Raw genomic sequence first — 11,053 nt, 5'->3', positions numbered from 1 at the left:
ACATAAAGTTTCTTTTGTGTGTGAAGAATTACTGAGATCTGCAATGAAAACGGTATTATTATTTTGTCAAAGTGTGGTAGTGGGGATGGTCCAAAGTATAGGAATGAAATGCCAGTATTTTGTTGATGAAATTGTAATGTTGGAGTTATCTTGTGTGAAATGAAAATGGCGTTAAATATACCAGTGATTCTGCCTGTAGGTGCAATGGGCGTGATCAGTGGCGGACCTAGCCCACTGGGCCAGGGTGGACCAGCAGTGCTAGTGTACATGTACATTTATTTATTTTCTTTTAGTTTTTAGCCTTTCTTCTATGTATATGAAAAGTATTTCCAAATCTCAGGGTGGGCCAGCCATGGCCCACCCTGGACACCCTCTACCTCCGCCACTGGGCGTGATGTATGGTGCATATTCAGTGAAACATGACAAAGCAGTTTGCTCAGTTTAACATTTCACTCTCACATAGAGTAGTTTGACCAGCTTGGCATTACCACACAGATCATAAAAGCACATGGCTAACATTTCTTTTACATGAAAGAGAAAACTTTATTGCGACGCGCTGTTAAACAATTTACAAAATATTCCAAGGCAAGGCGCTTGGTATCATCTAACCAGAAACCAATGACGCCTGCATAGCTAAACTATGGACTACTAAAGGATTACACTCTCCTTATACCCTTGAAAGAAACCCTGAAATAGCATGGAGAAGCAAGTTTCTTCTTTACTTTGTCAAACAGGAAACACAAGGAGGAGAGATCCCTCTTATTCACGGAGATCGCCAGTTCAAGATCCAGAAAGGCACATGATTCCAATTGACCCTGCCAACAAAGAGAGTGTCAAATTAATTAATGAGACAAAAAATTCTTAGGTGAAGAAGTATTTAACGACAATATAGAAACGACGCCTTCTATAGTATAAACCAGTCTGCAATGTCAAACATGGTTCTGTGCAATCTAAGGCTAGCAGAATCAAACAATGTATGTCTAAATTTCAGCTTAGTGAAGCAAATTCATGGCTTGCACATAAAAATGATTCAGTGTATTCATCATAGAACAAGGACCTGAATCTAATAGATGATATTCTAGACACAAACCTATAACTACACCAATAAAAAAGTTGACAATAGTAGCGCAACAATCCATCCATACTTTCTCCGAAGAGAAAACAGTATGTGTTCATGTATTTGTAGAACAGATTAGAATATAAAGCCTATTGCTATTCATGATTCTAATATATGCTTATACTTATATAAAAAGATCGCAACAGTTATCAACATACCAATATTATAAGACAAAGCAAAGCATGCTCACATATATGAAACAAAGGCAGTGCTGCATTCTGTACACTAATCATGCCAAAACCTCCTTATAGACAATATTTTTGGTACTTTTTCCCGATGGGTCAATATCCTTATTTGGCTTGGCAAGTATTCTTGTTGTTTGCCTTGATATTCCTCGAGACAATGCAACATATAGTTGACCGTGAGAGAAAACAGGTTCTGGAAGGTAGATACCAACATGTGGAATGGTTTGGCCTTGAGCTTTATTGATTGTCATTGCAAAGCTAAGACGAATTGGAAATTGCTTTCTCTTGAACTTCAAGGGAAGCACATCATCTTCAGAAGGGTACAAAGGAATTCTTGGAAGGAATACTCGCTTTCCAGCATGCTGTCCTCCGATAATTTCAGCGTCAATAACATTATCTTGAAATGCTTTAATAATAAGCCTTGTGCCATTGCATAATCCATTATGAGGATCTAAATTCCGAAGCAAGATCACAGGGCAATTTATTTTCAACCTGAGAACATGTGGAGGTAGGCCATTAGGTGTGAGAGAATTTAGAAATTCGGGTGGGTAGTGATTGTGAGTATCATCCACTGCTGAATCGAAACTATAGTAGACCTTCTCTTCTCCAGGAAATAGGTCTATAAGCTTCACATTTAATTCATCCACGTATTCATTTTTTGTGGAAAGAATGGCACGAGCACTTATATAAGACGGCAATCTTCCATTCTTGTCAAGTGAAGGAAATACTTCGTTTATCAACTTACTAACCGAGGCACCTAAATTTGTGGAACCTATAACCATCTCTTCAGGTAAATGCACATAGTCTTCACCAATTGATTCTTCAACACCGTTGCCAATTCTCAAGAGAAAATCAGAGAACCACGGATCTTTTTGTGCTCTCATATTGCGCCAGAGTTTAATTTGTCTTATATCCTTCCATAGATAAGATTTTTTAAGAGTGGCATTAACAATTTGGGCTCTAGTGCCACGTCTAACTACTGGAAGGACTTGACGGAAATCTCCTCCGAACACAATTACTTTTCCTCCAAACTGTGATCTATTACCTGTAATATCTTGCAGGGATCTATCCAGCGCCTCAACAGCTTGTCGTTCTGTCATGCGACTTCATCCCAAATTATCAAAGATGCTCTTCGAAGTAATTCAGATGTCCCACCCTGCTTATTGATGTTGCACACAATATCCTCTTGAACATTGATCGGTATTTTAAATCTCGAATGCGCAGTCCGGCCACCAGGCATGATAGAAGCTGCAATGCCAGATGTTGCTGTTGCAATGGCTATCAACCCCATGGATCGTACTTTAGCCAATAAAGCTTTATAAAGGTACGTCTTTCCTGTACCTCCTGGACCATCGATGAAGAAGACCTTACCCTTCGTGTGCAAAACGTGATCCATTATTTCATCAAAAGCAAGTTGTTGTTCATTGTTTAGAGTTGCCTCCAGCTCCAGGTCTTCTTTAGCAACTTTAATAGACATTTCTTCGGTCAGTTCTTTAGCCTCTAAGCTATCTAGGTCATCAGCATCCAACAGATTTGGAAGATCAAAGGTCTTGATGTCCTTTCCCATGGAATATAACAAATCTTGAATATCTCCAAGATCAAAGTGAGAATTGAAGTACCGGATATTATCCTGAAAGTACTTCGCATCAGGATCTTGACTTGTGTATAGTCGGCGCATTTCAGCAGGAACAGTTGGAGTTACTATCTTGACCTTGCCACCCATGCAGCAAAATGTTGGATTCTCATACTGGAACCGTTTTGCATTGCAATGTGTGCAGTTAAGTACTGGCTCCAAAACATGATGGCCACTTGGTACACTCCGATATATACGATCAAAAGGATCATCTTGTATTCCACAATTTGCATGGTTTGGGTCTTGATATGATGATATGCATTCAGTTCCTGTCCATTTTTCTAATAGTGAGGAAACAATGTCGCAATGGTAGTAATCATTGTTTTATACTGAGAACACATACTAATTCGTACCATGTCCGGTGAATATGTAACTCTCATCATCTTCATCATCATCCTCGGTCATATATTCGGATTGCCCAGATTCATCTATACATTAATTTGTCAATTAGTAAATTAATGTTTTAGGAGAGGGAAAGTTGAGAATGATCGATACATTATAAATACCTATGTACACCTTAACAATTGTATTACCTTCTAGAGCAGGAAAACAACCATTTGGGACATAGATGGTGCTGTCATGGTCTTCATGCTCATTGGCTACAACATGTTCATGTGTTTCCTTTCCAGTAGTACTACAACTTGCCCCATTAGACAGTCTCCTTCTCTTATGTCCACTGCCCTTGTCCAGGAATGCTGCTATACGCTTATGTTGACCAGTACCTGTCGATACATTACATGTTGTTAATATGTCAGATGGACTGATCACAGTCTAATTTTTAGCAACCAGACTGATTATGCCAACTCAAAGGATATTGTAGGACAGAAAGTTTAAACCTCCAATATTGGTCTGTGTTCCAGCAAAAAAAAACATATATTATAATATTTATTGACGAATAAAAAACAGAGTAGTAAATGGATGTTAATGTTCTAATTATCAGAAATGCACGGAGATAAACAAAACATAATCTGATCGAGTGACCATTCATGTTATTAAAAAATAATACAGAATATTATTGCATTAATATATACCTTCTGTTCTTGTACTGGCGAGAGTTGTTGCTTGCATGCTTAAACTGGTACAGTTACAAGTTTGACTCCCAGATTGTACATTATTACTAACTTCAACGGGATTTTTCCTTCTTCGTTTGTACTCACGGTTTCTTTGTAGGTAGGCAGCACGCTGTTCTGCAGTCATCCGCGAGTATCTTTCCCGATCACGATAACGCTTACGCTCGGAAGCATCTATTGGTAGAGTTATGTGTCCAGCCGAAGGAGTAGTTGACTGTATGGATATGCCAGATGGATTGACTGATCGTTTCGTCCCAGTAATTGGATGATCCGCTGAACCAAGAATATTTTTGCGCTGAAATGAATAGAATATTTCGAACAATCTGTGAGCATTCTTTTTAACACACAAGGCATAGGTTTATTTTCATTTATATATCAACATCTAAGAAGCTGTAATCTTGTTTAAAAAATATGGTGACCAAAAATATTAAAAATATACCTTGTTTTATCTTTGATAAACTATGTGAGTCAACCACATTTGTAATATCTTGAAAAGGAGCCCGTCTTGGCATTCCAATGGATGTTGTATGGTTACTTGAATTTCCTTTCACTTGCTTCCTAGATAATTGTCCGCAATATAAGTCACTGAGCAACATAGTAGACACCATTAGCACAAGCATAGGAAGATAATGCAGCAGTATATACACGCCAAGCTTAAGTCACATCAAAATTATTGCAACAAACCATTTTCTTTTTGCATATTACTTGATACAAACTCCAATAATATTAGACAGTATTGATGCTTTGGTCAGTACACATTTTGTCATGGTACAGTGGAACATGCACGCATTTATTTTATATATATATATATATATATATATATATATATATATATATATATATATATATAAATCAAACGTTAAAATCAATGAAGACGGGCTTTTAAATGGCTATAACACTTGCACGGAAGTATATCAGAAATGAAACGAAAAAAAAACTTTGTGGACATAAACTCAAACACGTGGTGGGCAGAATATGCTCTGACATATTTCTTGATTTCTACACTGAAATACAAAATATGGGTCCAGATTCATGGCATCTAATATACAGTAATAAAAGATATACAGAAAATTAAAGAACTTAGCACCACCTCTATAATTTTTCAATGGTATCTTACCTCTTCACATCGAAGCTGCCGGTGCGTGAGGTTGTGCTCATATCGGTTGGGCTGCACTGGTATACCATCCGGCTACTAGCACCTGCAGCGGCAGCAACTTCCGGGCTGGATTGGCCTGAGGCACGTATGGGCGGAGATGCCAGGAAGCGGTGGCCGTGAGCACGTGGAACAGTACTCAGGGATGGTAAGCGCCTGAGGGGAAACTTCTGGGCAGCCCAAGTTTGAGCGATTGGAGTCGAATTGGCACAGATGAGAAACTGGGGAGCTCTTGTCGCGGCCGGCGGCCGGCGGCCGGCGGTGGAGGGCCGAGCTGTCGAGTTGTGGCGGCGCGAGTACGGAGCGACAGCGGGGGCGTGCAGATGCGAAGAAACAGAGTCTGCTTCAGCGAAGAGAGATGGTGCGGGGCTTGTTTTTTGTATCGGTATTTTATTTAGGTGGGGACACTCTAGGTGCTTCCAGAAAACCATTCGCCGGCGGTGATGGCGCCCAAAACTTGAGCGCGCGCGGGGCGACTGCGAATCCGTGAGATCTTAGCCGTTCGATTGGGTCTAGTTAATATCTGACAATAGATTTTAGCACAGCGAGCTGAATCAACGGCTGATATTTGGTTTGGGATGATAGGAGGAGATAGAAGGGAACCAAATTCAAAACTCGTACACTATAGAGTAGTATAGATATAAATAGGATTTCTAGTAGAACCAATCATGCATATTTATATCATCAATGTCTCACAAACCATCATATTAATTAATTCACACATACACACATGTATAGCTATATACAATTTCTCCTACATATGCATGTTGCCTTCGGAGCCGGTGGCATTAGCCTAATTGGTGCCTTCGAAGCACGATGACAATTGGAAGTGGTTTTCATGGGGGCGGTAGCGGGTAATAGTATTCTCCCTTCGGATTTATGACCTGGTCGAGCAAAAATCCCGCTATTTCCTCTTGAAGTGCTTCTACGCGCTCAGTTTCTAGGAGCTTCGCCTGCACCTCTCTGAACTGTTAAGAAGAAGATCAATGTGCATGTGTATTAGTTGTGTGACTAGATATCGATAATGGTGTAAAAATTATGAATAGTGTTTTGACAAGCGTACCCATTCTAGTCTTTGAGATCTGCTCCTTTCGGACGCCATCATGCGAATGTTCTCGCAAACGCAGAATGCACACAGATCAGTCCCCTGCGCCTGCTTCAGGGCCTTTACGAGAATGGAATCTGATCAGATAATAATTAATCAAGCATGATAATTAAAGAGATGGCAGCTAGCTAGCTAGCTAGTACTACTTAATTACTTACCTTGGGTCTTCCCCATTTAAGCTTTTCTTTCCATTCGCCTTCCGTGACGCTGATGAACCTTGCCCAAGCCCTGCCCGCCGATAAAAAAAATGAATAAAGGGGTTATTAAATAGTTCATATCATGAAATAACGAACTAAATAGGCCGAGATATATAGTTAATAATGATTGAAATTACCTGTTGACTATCCCAAACAAGATGTTATAGTCAGTTTTTTCTTTGAGTAGTGAGTCCAGTATTTCAACTGTTCCGGCGTCAACTTTAATGATACACAAGACCCAGTGAAATCTGCATGCACACACGTTTGCATGTCTTAATTAAGCGGGCATATATAAGCAAAAACATGTAGCTAGCTAGTAGGCAAAAACAGAGAATTTGTAGTATAAGACAGTGTGACTCACTGGAAGTTGTAAGGAAGTAGTATATCTTCATTGTATTTGAGGCGCTTCAAGAACTCTAGCATGCTGTCCTCTACGGCCTTTTGATGACATGCATCTATTTTCCATGTGTATTCATTAACGGTGTTTGGGTCAATGAACCCAATGCCATAGCGTCCACCTTTTCTCATTTCATACATCTTCATCCTGCATATAATACCACAGAAAAGAATAGAGTGAGGATAATTACAGGTAATGATTGATCAAAAGGATCACTACAGCTAGCTTGAGACTTAAATTACAGAAAGAAATCACTTACAGACAATAGCAACTGACGATAGATTTGTCGAGTGCGTCTTGATTGTATAACTGAAACAGTTCAGAATACTCAACGGACACAGATTTCTCATGGTAGTAATGCCCCTCCTTGACATTCACCATGAGGGACAATCGATCGGAAATCTTGGTAATGTTCATGTACCATTGATGCAATTCATACATTCTCGTTGGGAGGTTCTTGACCTTGTCTGGCTCGACCAAAGGTTGGCCCCAAACATATTTCCGTTTTATTTCATCCTCTCTAAGCACAGGCATGGGCTCGATCTCGAGGAGTTGTCCAACAGTGATTTTGAGAACTTCAGCCTGCATTATATGGTCCTCCGTTATTACCACATTGCCCACCTCAGGAACGTAAACTGTTTGCCCATAATAATATTGGGCGCGCGTACTGTCACGTGTTGTTGGCACAACAAGCGAGGGGATCGATTGCGCCGCCTGTTCTCCCAGCTGGGGAATGGTTTTCCCGCATTTTTTGACAGCTGCTTCTTGTTTGCTCGATCCCGAGCTCGCCTCCTTACATAGACGTGCTCGATTTAACTTCGTGATGTGGCGCTCATAGTCTGTGTCAACAGGCTTGGGAGCTGGTGGTTGAGCCATACGAATGAAGTGGTCAATCGTTTCCTCAGGCACTTTCTCCCTTGGCGGCGTTGGCGGTTTCGGTGCAAAATGGGCTTCCACCTCGGACTTCGATATGACTGCGATTTCCTCCTCGGACCTGTCATAAGCCCTCCGCGGAAGAGGCGTGAGGCTTGGACCATATATATATCACTTGCCTCCGCCTGTACTTCCTGTACTACCTTGACTCGTACCGCTACGCACCATAGCTGCGGGGTGTCTCTTCTGCGATTGCTGAGGCGGCGGAGACGGCTGACGGGGCTGAGTTGGACGAGGAGGAGTGGACGCCTGAAGCTGTGCCGGACTTGGAGGAGGAGTGGCCTGAGGTTGTGCCCGACTTGGAGGAGGAGTGGACGTCTGACGCTGTGGCGGACTTGGAGGAGGAGGAGTGGCCTGACACTTTGCCGGACTTGGTGGACTTGCAGGAGCGGGAGACTGCTGACTCGGTGGCGGACTTCGACGAGGAGTCGGCTGACGCGGTGTCGGTGGCCTTCGAAAGATGATGCAATCCTTTTCCCATAGGATGATACGATGGTTGGCGTCTCCGAGAAAGCGCTCGTCGTCACCTCCAGGAAAGTCAAGCTCTAGCTCCGAATATGGGTCCACCACCTAATCAACCAAGACACGAGCATAGCCCGCTGGAATCGGGTTGCAATGGAAGGTTGCCTCGGGGGGATTTGTAAAAGCAACGGCGTCCGCCACCTTCATGGATATGTTCTTCATTTTGACGTGTAGCTCGCAGCTAGTGTTCTCCGTGATGTCATCCACGGGGTATCTACCCAGCATTGCGTCGTCCGGGGCGGAACCCACGCTGTTTCTCGGCATGGATGGGGCGGTGCTATCCAATGCTGGATCATTCGCTAGCTGTTGCAGCTGCTGAGACCCCCTTTGCTGGGTAAGTGAGTCGATCTGCTCCTGCTGCCGCTGGAATTTGACTACCAATTCCGCTTGACTTGCTTCTAGGCCTTGAAGGCGTTCATAGTCCCGCTTCCTCTGCTCCTCCTCCATCTTCCTCTTCTTCTCCTCCGCAATCTTCTTTCTCGCATGGGTTCTGTAGTCGGTGTTCCAGTCTGAAAACCCCTCATACCACGGAATAGCGCCCTTGCCTCGTGTTCTTCCCGGGTGTTCAGGATTTCCCAGGGCACACGTAAGCTCGTCGTTCTCTCTGTTGGGCTGGAACACCCCCGATCGTGCCTCTTCTATTGCAACAAGTACCGCATCGTCGGCTCCCTTCAGACTTGCCCTCGTTGAAACATTGCCTGTCTTCGGGTCCAACTCCCCCCCATGCGCATAGAACCAAGTCCTGACCCTGGGGGGCCAGCTCTTAGTAACCGGAGTGGCACCTGCATCCTCCATCTCTTTCTCAGACTTATCCCACTTAGGCATTGCCACCGCATAGCCACCTGGCCCCAGCTTATGGAACTTATCCTTTTTTCGGCATTCTTCTTGTTTATTCTCGACCGTTCCTTAGCTAATTCCGAATCCTTGAATTTCATGAAATCGTCCCAATGAGCACGTTGGTTCTCTAGTGTTCCCTCGAATACTGGAGTCTTCCTTCCTCCCTTGACGTACTTGTCCCATTCACGATTCTTGTGGTTCTTGAATGCAACCGCCATCTTCCTAAGAGCAGCGTCCTTGACTTTCTGCACATCTGCTTCTGTGAAATGATCTGGTAGGGTGAAATGTTCCATGAGAGTATCCCAAAGCAGATCTTTTTGATTCTTGTCGACAAAAGTAACATCTGGACGTGGAGCAGCGTCCTCTTTGCCTTTTTGTCTTTTGTCTTTTGCTGGCTCTCTCCATTCTTGAAGGGAGATCGGGAGTTGGTCCTTCACAAGAACTCCGCACTGACGAATGAACTTGTCCGCAATCTTCTTAGGCGCTAATGGTTCGCCATTAGGTCTGACTGCCTCGATATTGTACTTTACGCCCTCCTTCAACTTTTTGTTCGGGCCTCGTTTCGTCCTTTTGCCTGAAGATTTGCTCGATCCGGATGGCTGAAAGAACAAAGATCGATTCGTTAATATATCTTCAAGTCATTTAAAACATGTGATGATCACCATATACCTGCTTATATAAATATATAAACCTCGCCGGTCTTTGTTGTTTCAGGATCAACATGTTCTTCATCATCGTCATAATCGTAGTTCATGACTTCATCAATTCGGTCGTCGCGATCGAATATCATATCACCCTCTCCGGTGTTGTTTAGAAATTCGGAGCCGTCATAATCTTCTTCATTCTGATCATCATCTGGCCCGCGTATCATATCGAACATGGTCTGTTCTCCCTCTCTGTCGGTATTGTCTGCCATAGCTTTTATTTAACTAATTCAAAAGAAATATAAAACAATTTAGTATTCAAATTACATCGTCTCGAATAATAGATATAATCTCGAATACTTCGTCTAGAATAATAGATATAATCTCGAATACATCGTCTCGAATAATATATAATATTGAATAGTACATCACTGGCTAGCTAATTAAAGATCGAATACTACAGAAGAATCTAGGACACTCGCGGTTCCTGCGGCGCGGGCGGTGGACACCCAAAGAGAAGGAACCCTCACAGGATCATAGCTGAAGTGAGATCCCCGAAGATACTGCCAGGTATTGGAGAACCTGCCGCCCTCTAACGCAACCATGTAGCGATGGACGTGCTCGTCCTCCTCCCTGACACGGCGACGTACCACCTCCGACGGGGCCGGGTCCCTCCGCACCGAAACTGGCCCACGCGAACGCCACCAAACGAGATCAGGGTCGACGACGGGACCCGGGGCCGGGTTCCTCATCAAGCGGCGCGCCCCTCCAGGCAGCACCTCCCAGTGCCAGCCCGGCGGAGCCCAGTCCCGGACATGGGTCGGCTGGACGTCGTCGCGGACGGGTCGACGGCGAGGATGTGGGCCGGGCATCGTCGAGAACAAATACTAGCTATATGCCCGCAAAAAGTAATATTTTTTTAATGATTGGATTTTGATAACTAAAATTTCTAACATTTCTACTATTTCAAAAATCTATATACTATTTCATACTAATTAAGCATCTAACACTAAAAACAGAAAACACAACTTCTATACATCCATTAAAAAACTGAAAAACAACATTATATAAAAAATTTCCATACTAATTAAACACTAATTATATACTAATAATAACAATCTAAATTATATACTAATTAAACATAAAAAATTTCCATACGAACTAAACACTAATTAAACACTAATTTCCATATAAATTTTTTTGATAACTAAAACAATAATAATCTAAACTAATTAAACATACAAAATACGTATATACTAA

The 11,053-nt window shown here is 42.6% G+C and overlaps 1 protein-coding gene across 1 annotated transcript; it reads right to left on the bottom strand.

The window, feature by feature from the left end:
* Positions 1–2,398: 2,398 nt before the first annotated feature.
* On the bottom strand, positions 2,399–5,257 carry LOC119360319. Its single transcript, XM_037626010.1, has 6 exons — positions 5,123–5,257; positions 4,445–4,590; positions 3,967–4,300; positions 3,469–3,657; positions 3,289–3,363; positions 2,399–3,204 (listed from the first exon to the last, which is right to left on the bottom strand). The coding sequence occupies exons 3-6, from the start codon at positions 4,130–4,132 to the stop codon at positions 2,399–2,401; spliced, it is 1,236 nt and encodes a 411-aa protein (XP_037481907.1). The 5' UTR covers positions 4,133–4,300; positions 4,445–4,590; positions 5,123–5,257.
* Positions 5,258–11,053: the final 5,796 nt, after the last annotated feature.

This window comes from Triticum dicoccoides, chromosome 2B (assembly GCF_002162155.2).
Source record: "Triticum dicoccoides isolate Atlit2015 ecotype Zavitan chromosome 2B, WEW_v2.0, whole genome shotgun sequence".
Taxonomy (NCBI): Eukaryota; Viridiplantae; Streptophyta; class Magnoliopsida; order Poales; family Poaceae; genus Triticum; species Triticum dicoccoides.
Note: the sequence above shows the minus strand (reverse complement) of the source record. Positions and strands in the feature narration are given on the sequence as shown.

Coding starts and splice junctions, on each gene's coding strand:
- LOC119360319 (XM_037626010.1), bottom strand. CDS start 4,132: ATGACTGCAGAACAGCGTGCTGCCTACCTACAAAGAAACCGTGAGTAC. Junction 3,658..3,966: donor CGCCAGTACAAGAACAGAAG/GTATATATTAAT, acceptor ATGTATCGACAG/GTACTGGTCAACATAAGCGT. Junction 3,364..3,468: donor TTGTTTTCCTGCTCTAGAAG/GTAATACAATTG, acceptor ATTAATGTATAG/ATGAATCTGGGCAATCCGAA.